Source organism: Coffea arabica, chromosome 2e, assembly GCF_036785885.1.
Source record: "Coffea arabica cultivar ET-39 chromosome 2e, Coffea Arabica ET-39 HiFi, whole genome shotgun sequence".
Classification (NCBI taxonomy): Eukaryota; Viridiplantae; Streptophyta; class Magnoliopsida; order Gentianales; family Rubiaceae; genus Coffea; species Coffea arabica.
The window spans coordinates 11,903,138-11,923,654 of record NC_092313.1 but is presented as its reverse complement, the minus strand read 5'-3'; the positions used below and the strand labels follow the sequence as shown (position 1 = coordinate 11,923,654).

General features: G+C 37.0%; 3 protein-coding genes and 1 pseudogene across 4 annotated transcripts; 2 read left to right on the top strand and 2 right to left on the bottom strand.

Annotated features, from left to right (window-relative positions):
- Window positions 1-2,638: 2,638 nt before the first annotated feature.
- Window positions 2,639-4,996, bottom strand: LOC113726039 (uncharacterized). Its single transcript, XM_072078945.1, has 2 exons — window positions 4,755-4,996; window positions 2,639-4,599 (listed from the first exon to the last, which is right to left on the bottom strand). The coding sequence occupies exon 2, from the start codon at window positions 3,793-3,795 to the stop codon at window positions 2,872-2,874; it is 924 nt and encodes a 307-aa protein (XP_071935046.1). The 5' UTR covers window positions 3,796-4,599; window positions 4,755-4,996; the 3' UTR covers window positions 2,639-2,871.
- Window positions 4,997-9,098: 4,102 nt separating this feature from the next.
- On the bottom strand, window positions 9,099-10,470 carry LOC113726037 (uncharacterized). The gene is made up of 2 exons (XM_027249507.2): window positions 10,224-10,470; window positions 9,099-9,928 (listed from the first exon to the last, which is right to left on the bottom strand). Exons 1-2 carry the CDS (start codon window positions 10,350-10,352, stop codon window positions 9,221-9,223), a joined length of 837 nt encoding a protein of 278 aa, XP_027105308.2. The 5' UTR covers window positions 10,353-10,470; the 3' UTR covers window positions 9,099-9,220.
- A 3,151-nt stretch (window positions 10,471-13,621) lies between these two features.
- On the top strand, window positions 13,622-16,894 carry LOC140036651 (small ribosomal subunit protein uS5c-like). Of its 2 annotated transcripts, XM_072078944.1 has the most exons (3): window positions 13,635-14,577; window positions 16,290-16,360; window positions 16,438-16,667. In XM_072078944.1, exons 1-2 carry the CDS (start codon window positions 13,904-13,906, stop codon window positions 16,354-16,356), a joined length of 741 nt encoding a protein of 246 aa, XP_071935045.1. In that variant the 5' UTR covers window positions 13,635-13,903; the 3' UTR covers window positions 16,357-16,360; window positions 16,438-16,667. The 2 variants fall into 2 exon arrangements, with proteins under 2 accessions (XP_071935044.1, XP_071935045.1); XM_072078943.1 differs by lacking the exon at window positions 16,290-16,360 and having other exon boundaries at window positions 13,622-14,577; window positions 16,438-16,894.
- A 1,439-nt stretch (window positions 16,895-18,333) lies between these two features.
- On the top strand, window positions 18,334-20,358 carry LOC113726035 (small ribosomal subunit protein uS5c-like; annotated as a pseudogene).
- Window positions 20,359-20,517: the final 159 nt, after the last annotated feature.

Sequence of the window (20,517 nt, the reverse complement as noted above, 5' to 3'; positions counted from 1 at the left end):
CTCGTTTAGTTTAAAATTAATCAAAACCTACTCCACTTCCACCACAAGAAATTAAGTATGTTGATGATTCCTAATGTTTCTTTATCTTTATTGGACTCACATTTTTCCTACCCTCTTTTATTTGCTTCAGTCCTTTTTAAAATAGTAGGTCAACTTTTTAAAATATCTTCTTAATACTCTTAAAAAAGATAGAAGAAGACCACTTCATTCACGTACTTTCGAACTAGTATTATAAATCAATGAAGAGGATGGGTATTTCACTTCCGACTCCATTACAGGCTTAACCACCTATCTAGGTACATGACATCTCAAAGTCACTAATGACTTAGCAATAACTGTTGTTCCACTAAATTGCACTACATATGAAAAAGAAAATGGTCATACCTATAGGTTGTATAAATTTTTTCCTTTAACTTTGAAGAGATTATACATAATCGCAGGAGCTTGGTAAAAGCTTTGCCTTTTCTCCAAATAAAGACATGAATTGGAACATGTCTTCATAATAAGTGGACAACGTACGATTCATTTTAAATTGGAATTCTTGAGAAGATTGAGTTGTAAAGTTTTTTTTTTTTTTAAAGATTGAGTTGTAAAGTTGATGGCGGTTCACTAAAGAATTTAGAAAATAGTTTTCTTTGATTCCATGCATAGAGATTTAAGTTTCAAACAAAACATGATGATCGAATAATATGAGAGTTATGAGTATTCCCTCTCATCTGTCTTAGTTAGAATGAGCCTCTCAAAGTTGTCGATTCTGCTTTCTTACATTGTCTTTCTTCAAAACTTTTTTAAAGAATGTTCAGAAAAGGTTGACATAAAACAATAGAATAACCAATATTTTCTTCGCTTTTTGATTAGCTAGAATATATATTTCATAACTCAGATCTAAACCTAGTGTGAGATGATCTCATATATAGCTACAAAAACTTCTAGCAGGCATATCAATATCATTCATATGACACCAGCTATTCCGTGCGCATATTCCCGGAATGAAAATCTTCAATGGCAGTGCTGAAAGATATGCTCGAAAAACCCCTTCTCCAAAACCACATAATCAATGGTTTAGCAACTTAATCCCATCAACTTATAATAATTACGTTAAGCTTAGGGCACAGAAGCCTCACTCTCTCTAAGTTATTTATTGCACGTACATATAATTATGATTAGGACGAATTACTTCAACCCTACGTGAATTTGATCTCTATTGCAAAACCCATAAAGCCAAAATTGTGCATTGAATCTATCAACGTATTGTTGGTTCGGGTGTGCTCTGTGCCAACTATTCTAAAGTCACCAAATCCACAACCTATCTTCTCAAAACTGTGTACGGACGTGCACGCCAACCACTATGAATTTGAGTAACCAGAAGTCCAGAACCATTGATGTTTTCAAATGAATGTGGGCGTGTGCGGTTTTCGTGTTGCGGATATATATAGAAATATTCTAGGGATCAGAATATTTACGTGTCCCTCGAATGGTGATTCGAGAAAACGCCTTGCATGGCATCATGGTCTTTCATCATGTAGCTCACGTAAAAGTTGAAAAAAGGGCACCACCTGGTGTAAGTCCCTGTTGTTATTGACAGCTAAATTGTTCTGCGCTGTAGAAATACAAAGTAAGCTCTAGATAGAGGGTTGTGCACTGATAAAGTACCCTTTTGTGAGTTCTAAATTCCCCTTCATTGATCCTAATGGGATGAAAGAACCTAAAAAAAAAAGTTAACTTGTCACACATCATTCAGCATTCACGCATTTTAATTCTACCTTTTTTAAAAAAAATTTGACTTCTTGTAAGTACTAACTATGATTTGAGAGAAAAATAAAGGTAGACCAATCTCGATCATGCAAAGCTTTTGTGATGATGTTATTTGTTCTTGGCCATAGATTATTTGTTAGAGATAATTTTTACCAATGATTGTTGAGTATGTATTTTGACCTATAATTTGGTGGGACTTAGAGTGTAAGTTGGGGATTAGAAATGCATTTTCAAAATAAATCAATAAGCAAATTTCAATTCTAACATTTCTACGGTGAACAAAGTAGTGATTCTTTTGAAAGGTGTGGTCCAATGTGGACATACCCATGATTATTCATTTTCTCAAAATAAAAAAAAAACACTCTTTTATACAATACAATCAATTATATTTACAAAAAGTAATGTTGAAGCGTGGCAACATTTTGTCACATTTAGGGTTTATGCCTTGTATCATTCGCTATTTGCGGTGAGAGAACCATTTCAATTCCAAATTAGTACGTGCAACCCATGGAAGGTATTTTTTGCTTTAGGTAGAGGAACTCCATTTCATGGTAATGCAGGATGGAGCATTGGATGATTGGAATGTTTATTCTGATTAGAAAGGCACATGCAAAAATAAGATCCATCTTGTCTATCACCTTTTGCAAAGGAGACATGTGAGCTCAGCCATCCACCCACAAACATTATTCTCTTCACCATCGTGCTTTTCTCTAACTTTAATCTGCAAAGTACCCTAATTAACTACTAGTTAAGTTCAATAAAGCGAGGACCTTTTTCTTTTCTTACTGGTATTGAAAAGCATCAAAGGAACAAAACAAAAGCGTTAACACGCAAATTAAATTTAACTTTTGATCAAAAACTCAAAAAGTTTAAAGCACAAACCTAAACCGAATGCCAAACATTTTCTATAAGAAGGTAAACATTAAACATCATCTAGCCATAATCTGCTGGCTATAGGCTGCTATTATTCCATTTACATAGATTCCTAAACCTTTAAATCCCGATTTTCTTTCCACTCTTATGTATATCAGATCTATAAGGCAACACAGTGATTCAACGAAGTTTCTAATCAAAAGCACATGATCTTCTGCAACTGATTTCTCAGCAATCAGAAAATTATTCACCATCATCATAGTCTGGAATATTAGGCCAGTCATTCGGGTTGAAAGAAGAATCAGTCGGGCCACAAGAGGTGCTTGCTCCATTGGTGTTGGTCCAGATGTTGGAGTTGGAGGTACTAGCATTGCTGGAATTCCCGGCAGTGGTCCAAGAATTCAGATTTCCTGCAGTCAAAGCCATGTTTCCATCAGGTGTGAACAAAGGTTGCTTGTCCTTGTATTGATTACCTATTCCAATGGATTGACTGGGCTGATCGCGAATTTGCAGCGGTTGAGATGGAGCCTGCTGGGGTTTCATGGATGAGAAATCAAATCCATGAAAGATTGGGGTATTAGCACCCGCTCCAGTAGTAGCATCAATCCCACCGCCAATATGGAGTGGTCGACTCATTCCTTGACCTTGGCCGCTCAAGGGTGGCATTTGCATGCCATCAAATCCAGCAAACAGCCCATTTGGATAAATTGAACTTGGTATTAGTGGATGAACCCAAGAAATGGTTCTCGAGGACTGCTGGGTGCTCGGGGGTAAGTTAACAATCCCTGAAACCAAGGCAGCCATGTTGGCTATGTTTGGGAAAATACCCTCTGGCTGCTGCTGTGGTGGTGGTTGTTGTGGTCTTGTCGGTGGGAAAGGTCGAGATCTTGAGCTCTCTCCACCACATGAAATAGGCGAAACTCTGCCCCGTTTGGCCTTTCGAGAGCTACCGCCGACTGGAACGTTCCTTAGGGTTCCACCATGAGTCCAGTATCTCCTGCAATTCTTGCAGAAATACCTAGGCTGAGACAGATTGTAGTTGTTGTAGTAGCAAAACTTGGTATTGAGCGACTCACACCTAGGACATTTCCTGGGTGGTGGTGGCTGATGTGGAGCAGGATTTTCCACCTCTTTGGATTGCCTTTGTTGCTGTCCTTCTTGCTCCATTCTTGATTGAGATGTTGGAATTTATACCTCTAACTTGTTTTTTTCCTAACAAACTTGTTTGCTGTGAAACTTTTCGGTGCGAATATAGCAAAGTGCAGGCGAGTATTTATGATGGAAATCCTCTTGCCCTCAAAAGATTCCGGTGTAGCAGCCTTGACGGCATGCACAACGAAATAATAAATGTTTCGACTGGAAACTTAATGTGATATACCTCAAATATGGAGTCTGAACAAATGTGCTGGTGAGATTACGAGAATTCAGCTTGGTGGAAATAAATACTGGTGTGAAACTGAGGATGTTTATCCAACTCGGGGTTTAAAATCATAACTCCGGCTGCCTCATAATGAAGCTGAATTGAATACTTTCCATAGCAGAAGAAAAACCAAAACAAGAATTAAAAGCCCCTCAATCTGCCGCATAATCTTTAGTCAAATCCACCAACAATCCACATAGATTCACTTCCCTAATAAGAGGTCAACCCGTGAAATAAACTGGACTGGAGAGAGAGGAGGGTTGAAGGTCACCTGCTATATTCTTGTTTCTTCCGTATCCATAAGGTCAAGGTCTTCTTTAAGAGCCTCCCCCCCCAAGCCTAGAGAAAAATAGAGACAATAAAAACTGTACTTTTGTACGGTGTCCGTCCCTTTAGATAACGCTGAACTTAAGGTCAAGTTTTATCAAGGGAAGGTATCATAAACCTGAAGAATTAAATTAGACAAAATAAAATGGGATTCTTTTGTCGAATTAAGTCCAAAAATTCCCCAAAATCCTACTTATCACTCATTTCCTAGAACACCACATCACCTGTTAACATGAAACGTAGTAGAGGATGAACATCGAAAGATAGATTAAGCAAGAAACGAAAAACAAAGATTAAGCAAGAAAGAGACGTATAGCTAGTTAAGGTCAAAAGAGAGATGATATATATGATGAAGTAACAGAAGGGATTGGTGTTTTACAGGGTGCAGAGGCGGCTGAAGAGCGGCCCGCCAGTAGGTTGGGTGGTGGCGGGGCGGTAGAATAGGGGTGGTGGGCTTTGTCAGATCACTTGCTATACTAAGATTCTTCTCTCATGAACTCTTCCTTTCATGCTTTTCTATCTGTCTCATTCATAAAATATATTTCTTCCTGCAAGAAAATGAAACTGTCTCTATCTCACTCATTCCACTTTGATATCTCCCTCTTCTTTGTCATTAATTTTCATTTCTTTCTCTTACGAGTTGGGGAGTTGAGAATTTTCTTACTCGTATTTCAATTTTTTAATGTCTGTTCTGACGTCAGACGAGGACCTTGACTTAGGAGTCCTCCATTTTCTCATTCTCGGAAGCTTTCCTGTTACCATTTTACCAACGGTCTATTCCGAAAATAAAACTTGACTTGAGTTGGTCACCAAATTTTACAAATTAGTTATTCTAGGGCATTCCTTACAAAAGGGGGGAAAAGGTATTCGAATGTTTTTCAAAAAAGTTTTAATTTTCTTGAGGGTAATTGATTTTTGCACTTCATGGCTCCACTTTAACATTTTATAACGTAAAGAAAGTGTCAAAAAATTTAGTTTAAAATGCAAATATCATTTGTTTTCCAAGGGAGAAATCAGCAAGCTTTGTATTCCTATAGGAACTTATGTAATTAGACAGAGTTGCATGCATGATTTCAGAGTTGGCGGGGACATGTGTAAAGAATGTTCTACCTAAAAAAAAAATTTCTAGAATATTTGAATTTTGGCTAGCCATTGACTATTAATATATTATTCACAAAAGTTAAAAGAATGCATGCTTTGATCAATTATTCCAATTTTAAAACGTTCATTACGTTTTTAGTCCAGAAATTTTATTATTATTTCTTTTGGTCAGATGGAGGCTATAAGCAAAAACTATAAAGAAATAACACGAGGATAAGTCAATCCTATACAGTAAAGTCCAAATTTCATCAGGAGGATTTGTAATAATTTGAGGGCCAATTTGGGATTGCAATAGCTTATTAAAAAAATACTTTTTTAATAGGGTTTTTAATAAAAATATTTATTTAGTGTTTAAGTGCTTTTAAATATGCTATTTGGAGACATAGTTCAATAAGTATTTACTATATTGGATAACGTGTGATTTAAAAATTTTAAATATATTTATCTCTTTATTTAGTTTATAATATAGAATAAAATGATTAAATTTAATGTTTTATTTTTTAAATAAAAAAAGCTACTCTAAAAGCACCAAATTTGAATTTTTCCTAAAAGTGCTTTTCACACTAAAAGTTCTGTTCCTAATTTTATAGGATGATGTTCATCAAACGCTTTAAAAGTGCTTTTAACACCTAAAAATATATTTTTTTTTTACCAAAAGTACCTCGATTCCAAATGGGGCTTGAGTCCAAAAATTTTATTTTAGTTTAGCATGGAAAGTTTTTGTTAATAAGAAAGATTTACTATTTTGAACTTTTGCTTGGTCAAGATGGAGCAAATGAAATGTGGAGGCCCATATGAGTTGCTCAAGGGTAGGAAGCCTTTTGGAGGCCCCATAAGGAACGATACAAATATCCTTTGAAGCCCACAGCTTCGGAAAGACGGAATCATTGACGTGATGAGGCCTATGTTAATGGTACAAAGCCCTGAAAATTTTTTTCAGCCCACTTAAAGATGGCTTTTGGAGGAAATTTTATTTTTCTTTGGGGCCTAAATAAACGAACTTTGGTCCAGATAGACCGCATGCATTGTGTTAATAATTCCAACCTTTTTTTTTGAATGAATAATTCCAACCTTTGCTGAAAATCTTGAATTACTATTTTCCTTTCTTTTGAGGAAAATATTTATTTTATTCTTAACTTAAATTCAACTTACAATTTAGATGTATTTTTTTTCTCAAGTAGCTTAAAAAGTGATTTGTACAGGTAACATACTTTGCAAAGTGAATTTTCAATTAACTCTCACTAAGAGCATCCTAGAGAGAAAAAAATTATTACAAAAAACAAATAAGAAAAAATAGGGAGGCTATTGATCTATTGTGGATTTGACAACCAAAATTAGACCTATTGGGTTTGTTTGGATTGAGGCTTATTTGCAAAATATTATTTGTTTGCATCGTAAATATATTTTTCAATCAACCTTTTATTTTTCTAATTAACTTTTTTTCTCATATATATGTATCATTTCATAAAAAGTGGTATAATAATTATTTCAAATAATCTCCTTTCTAAACACACTCGCATTACTTCAATAATTCAATCCCAATCATCTTGAGCCTGAAAGTTCCGTGCCATTAACGCCTCTATTTAACAAAATTTGACTAGTGCTCCAAATTCAAATATAAAAAAATTAAAGCGAATGGAAAGTTTTGAGAGTTGGATTTAGTGGTAAGACGGGAATGATTATAAGTAATTTTTTTTCGAAACTTTAAGAGATTTGTATTGATTATAAAAACGCTTGACATTAGCGAGCAAAAACTCGATCAAAACTATACAAGAGTGTTTAATGACACATAGGATTTATCACTTCCTCCTAAAGCATAATTACTAACTCTATGGCTAATCATATATTTTATCTTTTCTAACTAAATAAAAGAAGTACATTTGAAACAACACCTTTAAACTTCGGATGTCTTCCGCCACTATAGCCAACCTGCTGTCCTGTGTGCTCTTTGATATGATATTAGTCCCAAAAGTTCCTTGTTCTAGATTTTGAATGCTAATTTTCCTCCATTGCTGCTCTGCTGCCTTGCACATGGCCAGTTTGACAGCAACTGCATCATCTACACTCTTACATCCAGAAGTCCTTTCTTTTAATGCCCAGCACGCTATTATTGAATTAGAATTTTCCGTTGGTGCAATCCTTGCATCCCTCCCCATGAAAGGGATAGATTATGAGCATGAGATGGTAATTCAAGACCTGCCATTTATCGAAAATTTTTTTTTTTCTTTCTACAATAAAGCAAACCTTTTCCTGAATGTCTACTCTCTTACATGGATGATGGAACTATGGTTTTATACACGCCGAGCACCCCACTTGGGCTATTATGTAATTTTGTTGCCCTCTCTAATTCACGAATCCCTCTTTTGTTCTTCTGACTTCTCAGCTATGGCCTCACAATTGGTCAGAAAACCTGTAACCGAGCCGGCCATGGAAACCGCGAAGGATACCCCACCTAAATATCTCAACCTTAAACGTCAGTTGCAAAGCCAGAGTTCTATTTTAAGAGGGGCAGAGCACAGATAAAGGGACTATTTTTTGGAATCTCACTTTTTTGTTTTTGGTGTTTTAATTTCTGAAGTTTTTTTCATGGTAAAAATGATAAAAATACCTAGCTGTTAATCACAATTAGTTTTTGTTCTCTTGCATTGACCTTGCAAGAGAGTATATATCACATCATGAGTTAGTTACCAAAAGGAGCAATTGCCTTCATATCTTTCCTTGCTATATCCATTATCCATTAGCCACATGAAAGCTCATTATCCCATTCATATCTTTCCTTGCTATATCCATTAGCCACATGAAAGCTCATTATTCCATTCTATGTCATGTACTAATTTAATTGCACGTTAAACTCATGCATTCCTTGCTATATCCATTGAAAGCTCATTATCCCATTCTATGTCATGTACTAGTTTGATTGCATGTTAAACTCATGCATGGCTACATATATTTCCTACTCTATACACAAAAGAAAAGTTACACTGTTCAAATTCTCCCGTTTGATTGCACGTTAAACTCATGCATGGCTACATATATTTCCTACTCTATACACAAAAGAAAAGTTACACTGTTCAAATTCTCCCTTCATCTCCTCAGTATCCTCGAGGACTGTTGCAAAACTAGTATCCTCGAGGACTGTTGCAAAACTAATGTCTTGAACATTGCTTGCATTGATTTGGTTCCATCACAAATTTGCAGTCTGATTGGACTTCTATCTTAGTCCATCCTGCAATTTTGGCCATCATTAACGTAACTCTTATTGCCAGAGCTTCTTCCTCCGTAGCTTTTTCATTCCTGCGTTCCATTACACCTCTTACTTTCAGTAGTTTTCCAGTCCAAGTTCCTAGCTATGATTCCCTTTCCTGTTCTTACCAATTGATTTGATATTGAGAGTAGAACATTAACTTCCACAAAAAATAGCAAGTTTACTTATTTTTAGCAATGTTTTGAAATTAAAATATTAACTTAGCAAGTAATACCCAATAGTGTTTTTAAAGATGACATTGCGAAAAAAAAAGTTTTCATTCTTAAAAAATTTGTATGTAATTAACGCATTGCGCATTTGAATGGTAACATGTAACAACAATTGTTAACCCCCCAAAAAGGAAAAAAGAAAAGAAAAGGACACCACAAAATGGAGGATGATTCCATAAGGGTCAAAAAACTAATACAACTGGACTAAATTATTAATTCATCCTCAAAAAAAAAAAAACACGAAGTAAATATGCAACTTCTAATTAAATCCTAGTGTTTCTTATCGTGATGATCATGCTGCCCTGCTTTCCTCCTCAGCTCCACAACATCTTCATCCATTGTCACACCGTCAGGGTGCTCTCCCTTAGGTGCCTCAGTGACAGGGATATCCCTGTGCTTTCTAGCAGGCTTCCTAACATGATCTTCCATGAAATCTTCAACACGGTCCTTATCATCATCATCATCCTTGCCAACCACAGTTTCTTTAATCTTCTGAGTAGTCTCCTTTGCAGCTCCCCAAGCATCCTTCATAGTCTGCTTAGCCTTCTCCCCAACAGTCTCGGCCGTTTCCACCACCTTATACGCCCCTTCCTTCGTCTTCTCGGCCACCGTTTCGGCCGTCCCCTTAGTCTTCTCCTTCATTTCATAAGCCGTGTCTTCAGTCTTCTCCTTCATTTCATCAGCTCTATCCTTGGCCTTCTCTTTAGTTTCTTGCGCTGTATCCGCTGCCCAGTCTTTCCCTTCTTTGGCCTTCTCAGCTGCCCTTTCAGCCACGCTTTCAGTCCTGTGCTTTGCTTTCTCAGCAGCCTCCTTGGCCTTCTCCTCCATTTCTTGGGTTCGCTCTTTGGTTTTGCCCATGCTTTCCTTCACACTTTCTCTTGCTCTCTTAGTCATTTCAGCGGCATCTTCATCAGACTTATCAGCATAAAGATCCCTACCGTGATCTCTTCTTCTATCATCGTGTTCTGCATATTGACCCTTCACAGCAAGCATATACATAATCAGTCAGCACAACACTACAAGTTTGTCCAAAGGCGTGAAACATTAAAAAAAAATAAAACAAAGAGGTGATTAAGTTCATTTTTGGGAAAAGTCACTACCGCAAGATCAAGACTTCTAATAAAACATGTAAACATGCAAAAGAATTGCTAGTGACTCAAACCCAGAAATTAAAATGGCAATATGAAGCAGAATCAGAAAGAAAGTTAAAAGAATATATTATATATGCTAGTGGTACTAGTAGTAAAAAGGGTAGCGTTGTTACTGTTGTTACCTCGGAATGTTTTGTTGCAGAAGTGAAACAGACCCTGGACACTTTGCCGTAAAGAAGAGGATAATTGGACCGGGGAAAAGCCTTGGAAAGGTTGAAGGCGGCGTTTTTAGCTATAGGAATGGCTGCCATTGTTGATCAAAAAGACTGACCTCCAATTTTGGAAAGAATCTGTATTTCTTCGACAGTTTCTATTAGTATTAATCTTTTGCAGGTTTCAACTTTCAACCGAATTTGGAAAATCTTCACAGCCTCCCACAGTTATCGTGGTGGGCCGGGATTTGAGGAGTCACAGGAAGGAAAGAGGGTGGCATTTTCTCATGCTGACACGTGTAGCTGAAAGTGCCACGTATTGCAAAAGTGTGTTGTGGCTGTTGATACCCGATTGCTCAATCCTCTTCGGACTCCTTTCTTCATTTTTTAATTCTGGGTGGGTCTTCTCTCGCGCAACCCAATAGGGCCACTGGTCACCTGCGTAGTACTTATCTTTGTCTAGTTTAGTGGAGTAGTAAAACTTCTCAATGCAGAACACGAAAAAGAAAATCGATGTATATATAATTATTACGGATAATTGCGCACTCACCTCTCCTATAATTTACAAAAATAGCAGTGACCTCCTCTAGGAACTAATTGGGGTCTATTGCTGTCAAAAGATTGTGTGAATTTACCTAGCTACCCCAATTATTTGTGGTTATTCGATGAACGAGTTTTACAAAAGAATGAATGTTGGTTATTAATAAATTGAGGGAGTAAATAAGCTAATTAATTACTAATTAAACAAATAGAGTAACTAATTAAACTACCTTATGAAAAGATTGATAATGGAAAAGTATGTTGACTGCTACATTTAGAGCTCCTACCCTTGCCACTACGATTGGCCTTTTCCTTTGCATTGCTGAGGAAGAAGGCAGTTGTTGTTGAGATTTTAGCATTTGAGCTTTTAATGTTCTTCTTAGGGACCATTATACCACTAGAAGTATTTGCATTTTGCACAAAAAAAAAATATATAACTTGTTGGAATTCTTTTCGATCTTAGAAATCTTCAGTGTTGCCTTTCAATTGCAGGTGCAATATTTGTTCCTTATTGTGAAAGATGTTGGGGAGTTCTATGATTCTCCCCCATGGCTAGAAGAAGCCATGCTTTTTGCTACAACACTTCGCCTCTATACTACCAAACTAAAGTCAAGGAAATCAGCTGTGTTACCGGTAAAACCAACTGTAGTAATGGATTGCTAAACCAGATCTCATTTAGCCGTTGCTTTTACCTGATGTTTAACCTGTTGCAGGTGCATTAGAAAATGGTATGCACTTATACCCCTTGAAGTTTATTAATCCTTAATAGGTTTTGTCCTTTCTTTGCTAATACTACTAGGCAAGCAAGATGAAGGACAAATCAGGCACAAATTTCTGATCTCAATTCTTAAAACAATTTTTTTAATGGGACTCTTTCTAGTTTGGACCGAATCTGTAATAGATTCCTTAAGCTCAAGGGTGGTCAATGGAATTTCTTAAATTAGAGGGGAGGTGAGTGCTACTATTAGAAACCTCAAGAGAGGTTTCTGCAATTTTCCCTAATTATTATCTATGTATATACGTATAGCTATTATATTCAATCAATAGATCAATTATACCTAGAGCTGTTAAACGAACCGAGCTGTTCGGTAGCTCGGTTCGTTTCGGCTCGTTCGTATTCGTGAAAGGCTCGTTCGAAATTTTAAACGAACCGAGTTCGAACGAATTTTTTTGTTCGATTAATAATCGAGCGAACACGAGCATGTTCGCGAGTTTTAACGAACGTTCGCGAACATAGACATAATTATCATTTAACAAATTTTAGGGTTAATTTTATGGCTGGACTTTTATATTTGGAGGGCAAATTTCTTTGTTTTATTTGTTATTTTTATGTTAATGTTAGTTATATAGTTAATGAATAATAAAATTTAGTCACTTAGTGCTTTAATTATTTTTTAGAATGATTAATAATTTGCATGGCATATTTAAGGCATAAAATAATTTGGATTCGAGCATTTCGAACATGTTCGCGAACGGCTCGTTTATGTTAAACGAGTCGAACTCGAACTCGAACACGAATTTTACTTAACGAACCGAACACGAACACAGATTTGGAGTTCGAAAATTAACGAACGAACACGAACGTTGTTCGAACTGCTTAACGAACAGAGCTCAAACATGAGATACTCGGTTCGATTCGGTTCGTTTACAGCTCTAATTATACCCCATCTCACATTTGAACAACTAGTGGAAAAAAAAATTCATGGTCTGCAGGGTGATGTGATCCTTGGATATATATATATATATATATATTTCGTTTTTAGATGCTCGCTATTGAAAAATTAAAAGAAATGAATATATCAAAGAGCTCGGTGAACCTGGTGGAGAATTCGGGAGCTAAAGGTGAAGGCTGCCTTTTTTGAGGTTTCGGGACTTATAGATGAAAAGCATGGGCCTTTAATTTGTGCAATATAAGTTGGTTTAATTTGATAACAACATGCTATTTTTTATAAAAGTGTATTTGAATCTTGCTACATCTATATTGATGAACAATCTATTTATAGAGATTTATGATTTCGAAGACACGTTTTAACTCGTGATAATAATTGAAACTAAACTTACCTAAACTTTTATCCAACAGTTTTTTGTCTAAAAAATTGTAGTAATGTTTCTATGGACGTGGGAAAGCAGAGGACCGTGCCACGTGATGCCACGTGCCCTTAGTAGATGACACGTGTTGCCCCGATGCCACGTTTCCATTTCGGTTTATTCGGCTGATGTTATTGAAAATGGGCCGAGACCTTATTTGAGGCCCAAGATCCCAGTTGAGCACATTTGCAATGATCAAAATTTGTTTGTTTATTCAGGAGAACAAACCTTAGAGGTTGTCCCAAGATTCAGCTCAAACTCAATTCATTAGAGCACGGAAGGATCAGTCAATTAATCACTACTAGTGTTAAGCCGTGTTTGTGCAACTTAGAAATGAATTATTCTTTATGTGATTATTATATATGGAACTTTCATTAGTACCGAGAACTGTGATCTTTTACTAATATTTTTTCCTATAATATTATAATTAATTTGATAATTACAATGTGTATGGGTACCTATATTGGTAATTTGTGCTTAAGTAATTAGGGCAAAATTAATTCTTGTAAGGGTAAAAATTGAAGTTAAAAAGTGACAAAAAAAATATTTGAACCAAGCCACTTTGTATTAGTATCTATATTCTAAAAAAACAAGGGAAACATACAATAGTTATTTGTATAATTTTGTGGAAAATAGTTCTTTGTATAGGCAACTCTATCCGCCATTACATTACTTTTTGGCCGGTTGCTTATTTTGCCAGATTTTTAGCCCTCCATTCCTTCAGTTGGTCTGGACATCATCAGGTACAATACAAACGCCTACTCTATAGTGTAATATTTTTCTCCTTTTAATGAAGCTGACCTTTCCCCAGCTCAGGAGGAGAAAAAAAAAAAAAAACGAAAAAAAAAGCGCATCCAAATCCGATTCATCTTCAAAAGTCTGGAAAAAAAAAAAAATCCGATTCACCGTTTCATCTTCCCTCACAACTGGGAAAAGAGAAGTGAGATAAGACTCACCCCCTTTGCTTACACTTCACTATTCCACTGATAACTTCCATCTCCAGCCACCACCGCCTCCACCACATGGCTGCCTCTCCAAGCTCCTTATCCACCTTCTCCTCCCTTTCCATTCATCACCCACCACGCCTTTCCCATCTCCCCTCTTCTCACCCCTCCCTCTCCCCTTTAAAAAACCCCAAATATTCCCTATTTCTCCTTCCCAAAGTCACAAAAATCAGCCCCGTCAAGGCTACTTCTGGTGGTGCGGAAACAATTTATTTTGACAATGTAGACCCGGAAGAAGTCTCCACATTCGACCCACCAGAGCGCCCGGAAGACTTTGTTCCACCTCCTTCTTTTGACGAAGGGCCAATTGAGACAGAAGATGAAATAGCCCGAGGGTATGAAGAAATCTATGGGCCAGCATACAGTGGTGAAACTTTTCTTGGAAATGACATCTATGTGATGGATCCTAAGGTGAAAAAGACAAGTGGGTTTGGGTCACAAGGCCAGAGGGAAAAGGTTAAAGATGGCTTTGACGAGAGAGTGGTGCAAGTGAGCAGAGTGACCAAAGTTGTTAAAGGCGGCAAGCAATTGCATTTCAGGGCTGTGGTTGTTGTGGGTGATAAAAAGGGACATGTTGGTGTTGGAGTTGGGAAAGCTAAGGAAGTTGCTGTTGCTGTTCAGAAATCTGCTGTTAATGCTAGAAGGAATGTCATCACAGTGCCCATGACCAAGTATCTGACATTTCCTCACAGGTAAAATCATCCGGGCTAGCTCTGTTTTAGTTGAAAGTTCTGTTCTTGGAATTGGAATTTTGTGTAATGAATTGGCATTTTAGGATTGGTCTTCTGTTTTTGAATAAAAGTTATTGGATTGTGACGTAGCATTTGTTATTATGGTGCATATGAAGCTTTTCTTGGGTGTCAACCTTACGAACTTTCATTGGACTAATTATATACTGCTTTTGAAAGGAAAGAAAGAAATCTTATGTGGGATTCTAGCAGTTGTTTGAGCTATGAAGATAGGCATTTGCCAGGAATTTGCTGTGTTCTTCCTAGACTACTGCGGATCAGTCATTTTAGGGCAGATAAAAGTTTTTAGCTGACTTGAAGTGGCAGTCTAACATAACTAGAAATGTTAATAAACAGCTCCCTAGTATTAGGTACATTAGTTGCCTATGAAGTGAACTTTATGCGTAGACGAACTTGTTACGCGCTTCTTTCCATTGCAATTACGAGAGCTTTTTATGGTTAATCTTTTGAAATTTTCTCTTTTGCAAAATGACAGTGGTTTGAACCATTGTAACTGCTAAGTTTACGCCAAATCTGGTTCCAAAAGCGAACTTCAAAGTCAAAGCTCGGATTATTTGATCATATAACTAGTTTTTTTCAAAACTAGTTCCCTGTTTATTCACGTTTCTTGCAGACTATGATCCAACAGCAAGCTCTTTTTACCTGGCTTTGAGTTCCATAGGAGGATAAAGAACAGCTGGAAGCTAGACAGCACTTGCCATCTACCTAGCTACAATTTTAATTTTTGAGTTGCCTAGCTACATGTTTTGTTCAGCCAGCAATGTTCTGCTGTTTTTTAAGGTAGTAGCACCTTTCAGATCCTTTCATACGTACAACTTGACTTTCAGCTTATGCCCAGTCAATCCTATGGGCTTATAAGTTCAAGGCTTGGGCTTGCTTGTTAAAGCATGGAAAGATATCCAAAAAGCAAAGCAGCAGCTATGCTACAAGCATGTAGCTAGTGGATACTGCAGTCCATGAATAAAAATCAGTCTTTCTAGCAGCTATGGTATCTATGCGTTTACAGATCAAGTAATCAGCTTCTCTACAGTTTTCTCCTCTACTTCAAAGCCTAAACCACGAGCTGCTGTATAGAATATCCACCTTTTTGAAGACGGTTTCTAACTTTGTGCTGTAGAGGCAGAATATGACAGTGAACAAAGAACTAAATGTCCTTGTCATGTAAACTGCCTAAAATAAGTTCTTTGATATTTAATTGCTTGCATGTTGTCATCTTGCCATGGATCATTGCTTGCATGTGGTCATATGGTGTTGTCCTAAGAAGTTTTGATGGATGATGTTTGTTCCATTTTTTGAGGTTTAGACCTGTTTTGACGATCATGGCATCCTATCATCTTTCTTGAGCAGATAGTACTGTTAAGTTTCAGCAGAAGAATGGAGTAAACTTGGTATGTGGTTTTTAGGGTAGATGATCAGCTATGAGCAACAAGGCTTTTCTTTCTGGAATTTTGTTGAAAATTTATGCTCAAAATATTGTAGCCCTGCTCAAAGGGAACTTCATGCATGAGCATGGTAGCTCTGAGAAAGTGTTGTAAACTCACTTGTTGCCTTGTCAAAAACTTCCAATGGCAATATGGATAGCAAAGTTGACAATATTGACTGGGATCCTCAGATATTTTAGTTCACTTGGTACCTCGTGCTTTCTGTCTATCCAGACAGGGTACATATGCATCAACACAGAATTCACCTTGCCTGCTTGAGAGTTGTCTTTGTTCACTTTAAGAGGGTATCATTTCTGACTAAATTTCTGGTTATTGTTGATATGTGGTTAATTTATCTTCTGATATCCATGTAATTTGGCAGATCTGATGCGGATTATGGTGCGGCAAAAGTCATGCTTAGACCTGCATCCCCGGGTACTGGAGTGATTGCTGGTGGAGCTGTGAGGATTGTTCTAGAATTGGCTGGAGTTGAGAATGCTCTGGGCAAGCAGCTTGGAAGTAACAATCCCCTCAATAATGCAAGAGCAACAGTCGTGGCTGTGCTGAAGATGAGGCAATTTAGTGAAGTTGCACAAGAGCGTGGTATTCCAATGGAAGAGCTTTGGAAGTGAAGGACTTGACCAAATCTTTGTTGTCAAACTTCTCTCTGTAGATCCAACTACTCAGCAATGTAGTCCCACATACAGTTTTTCTCAAATATTATATATGTTGTTATCAAATCTGTTGTTAGTACACTTCTTGATTCAGAAACTTGTGGGAAAAGAGAACAAAAGAAAAAACAGAAAATCATCCCTCGTATTTGAGGAGATTTTCCTTCATCCTCTTTTTGTGTCATAATCTAACTTTTTAGTGCATTGTTAACAAATATATATTTGGCGTAATGGAGGACATGATGACTTGGTATCACATAATCAATGGTGAACAGTTGATACCTTATCTTTTGACTATTGCATTAATTTCTTTCTGTTTTCCCTGTTCACCTAGGAGATGTGAGGAAGTTGTCCTTCCTGGGCTCTGACCAAGAACATAGCCAGCTTTGGAGAAAAAGTTCTTGAAGCCTGGGATAGGAAAGCAGCAATTTTTTTTTTTTGATAATGGAAAGCAGAAAACTTCTTAAACGACGAAAAAAAAGTATTACTACTAATTTTCTATTTGCAGCCTAAAGTATCAATATTAGTGCTTAGTATACATTTTACTATCAAGGAAATGCACGTTGCTCAAACGAGCAGCAAATTAATAGATTTGTGTTGCTATTTTGTAGTGGAGAGACTGTAGCACCCTCAATTTGTCTTGTTCACTGAAGCTCTCTTATTCATGGTTAGTAAAATCTTTTCTTTAAATCAATTTGAGCAATGTACTAGACATTTGTAATACTACGAGATATAAAATTGCTTTAATTGATAGCTAAGAGTGCAAATTGCAAGTTAGTGATAGTTTAGGGAACAAATTCTAATTAACGCAATGAGTGATAGTTTAAGCTCTTTATTTAATCTCTTCATATGCCTTTTTCTTTTCTTAAAACTTTCGAATTTTTTTTTATCGTAATTCTTTATTAGGGTTTTAACTTTTATTTCAAGAGATCTTTTCAATTTTTTATATATTTTGCCTTAGTCGATGACATTTATCCTCTTACTTTAAAGAATATTTGCTCAAATAACGAAATAGTAAACCATATCCATTATACTAAACGCGTCATCACGCCATTTTTCATTCGTGCAACGACACCAAAACGCCATCGCACAATGCCGCATGAGATGTACTGATCCGAATGATGCAAAATTAATACCATCCAATTCAGTCCAACATCCTTTTTTTTTTTTTTTTTTTGAAAAAAATATGAATACAAATTCCATCTTTAGTAGATGTCTAAAATCACAATATGTCTAAAAGTAGGTATAAATATGAAAATTCTTAAAATCAAGAAAATAGGTTATCATTTAATTTATATCTGTCATATAAAGTAGAATTGAGGGATATTATGAGATCAAAATTTAAATACACGTTTTAAAGACAGAACAAAAATTGTTGTGTTTTTGTTGCATATGAATGTTTTAGTTTGTATGTTGATGTGATGCATGAGACCGGCCATGCAGGTGAAATTAATCCAAATTCTCTGTCACATAAAAAACACAAGCTAGACTTCGGAATGAAAGATGAATGCATGCATCCTCACGTACCAAAATCAAAATGTGCAAACAGAAGAAGAGAGGAGTGAGATTGCATACTTTGATCTAAGCAAGCCTTTCTTTCACCTTGAAGCCATGACCATCAAGATGGAGAGGGAGAAGCCATTTTACTTGTAGCAGGTGTGGGTTGGTTCACATTTGTCTAGTTCGATCTAGGGTTTTGTTGCAGACACTAGGCGCATCCCTGGTTATTTTCTACTCCTCCTCTAGATTTTTACTGATGGAGTTTGTTATAAAACAATAATGTTAAATTCTGTCCTCCTGATCACCGATCACTTCGAACCGACTCCATCCATATCATGGCCGTCTCTACAACCCTTCTCTCTGCCTTCTCCTTCCTCTCCCTTCACACCCAACACACGTCTCCCTCCCTCCTATCCCTTTAAACCTCGACACCCTTCTTCCAACGTTCGAAGCTTAACAAACAGGGACCAATGATCAAAGGCGAGAAACATTCCTCGGGATATCGAAACAACCTTTTACGACAACGAAGAAGAAGACCCGGAAATGCTCATTACTTTCAACCCTCCAGAACGCCCAGAAGGCTTCGTCCCACCAAGAACCCTTTGAATCAGAGGAAGAAATTGCCCAAGCCTACGAAGAATTGTACGGTCCAGCCTATAGCGGGGAGAGTTTTCTTGGCAATGACGTAAGAGTCATGGGCGACTCTTAAGCTTCAAAAGAAGAACGGGCTCGGGAGAACTTTTTAGGAGAAAAGGCCCGTCAAAGATGAGTTTGAGGAGAGAGTTGTGCAGCTGAAGAGGATGGATAAAGTGGTTAAAGGCGGAAAAATGTTGCGATTCAGGGCTGTTGTGGTGGTGGGGGATAAAAAGGGAAGACTGGGAGTTGGAGTTGCCAAAGCTAGAGAAATTGTGGATGCCATCAAAAAGTCTGCTATGGATGCTAGAAAGAATATCATCACTGTGCCAATGCCTCACGGGTCAAAAATATTCTTTAGTGTTGGATTTGTTTCTTTTAATGTTAAACAATGTTGGATTCTTTGTTAAATAACATGTTGCTGCTGTGGAAATATTTAAGTATTGCATCTTTAGTACTGAAACAGGTAGGATGTAGTAGTAAAACTTAAAAGAGATACATTAGGCTTGTAAAACCTCATCTTGCCCGCTTCAGAACCATCTAGTAATGCAAGCTACGTAGTATGCTTATCAAGTATCCATTGGATTTCACTGCCAAATGAATACTATTAAATTAATTAATGTTTAAATTCAATTAAATGGCAGATCTGAGGCAAATTATGGGGCAGCAAAAGTGATGATTAGGCCTGTTTCATCAGGCACTGGGATCATTGCAGGAGGAGCTGTTCTAGATATGGCAGGAGTTCAGAATGCCTCTGGGAAGGAGCTTGGGAGTAGAAGTCCCCTCAATAATGCCAGAGCAACAATTATAGCAGTGCAGAAAATGAGGCATTTCAGTGAAGTTGCAGAAGAGCGCGGTATCCCAATGGAAGAGCTCTGGAAGTGAGAATACAGGGATTTCAGTCTAAAATCTAAATACACTTTCCAAGTTGTCGCCAAATCTATAGGTAACAGGTGCACCTTTTTATTTTCTACTCTTGACAAAGCCCCATGGAAATTGTATGGTTTGTGTTTATCAAAAAAAGGGGATTTGTTTCTGTTGGATATAAATACAAATTTTATTATTTGATTATTTTTCATTCAATCAATACATCTTTTCAAATGTGATCTTTCACTCATTACAGGGTAATTTTCTGCTACTACAACAGGGTGCCAAGTGCCCATTAACTGGTATGGGGAGTTGGGGCAGCCGTAAGGAACTAAGGGTACTGCAAATACTAATCCGTCCTTCGTATCCAACAAGACAGATCAACAAGACAGCTCATGGAGTTGCATGAACAAATGCCTGACAGAATCGGAGTTGCTCCGACTGATCCAACGCACTCTTGTTTTGCCATCTTCATAGGTGAAGTAGTAATAATTTCAATTGTTAGCAGTTACTAGCAGAGTGGTTATAATTCATACTGAAGATATCTATAGACTCATCTGATACTTAAAAGACACCTTAAGGTTTATCATCCATCATCAAATGTAGCAGGTCTCTTCGGGAGTTAGCAGCTATTTTCGTTTCTTATTAGAGGTCAGAAACATTAGAACACCTAAATCTAGTTATGGCCAAGAAACTCCGCTAAGTAGCACCAGTTTTTCATTAGCAAAGCACTCTCGCAAACCAACACAGAGTAAATGGAAGTTCAAACAACAAATGGTTTAAAGCATAAT

Bases quoted from the DNA above. Each gene is read 5' to 3' on its own strand.
- LOC113726037 (XM_027249507.2), bottom strand. From the start codon at position 10,352: ATGGCAGCCATTCCTATAGCTAAAAACGCCGCCTTCAACCTTTCCAAG. The intron at 9,929-10,223 runs GTAACAACAGTA...CTTGCTGTGAAG, and splicing joins CTGCAACAAAACATTCCGAG to GGTCAATATGCAGAACACGA.
- LOC140036651 (XM_072078943.1), top strand. From the start codon at position 13,904: ATGGCTGCCTCTCCAAGCTCCTTATCCACCTTCTCCTCCCTTTCCATT. The intron at 14,578-16,437 runs GTAAAATCATCC...GTAATTTGGCAG, and splicing joins TATCTGACATTTCCTCACAG to ATCTGATGCGGATTATGGTG.
- LOC113726039 (XM_072078945.1), bottom strand. From the start codon at position 3,795: ATGGAGCAAGAAGGACAGCAACAAAGGCAATCCAAAGAGGTGGAAAAT.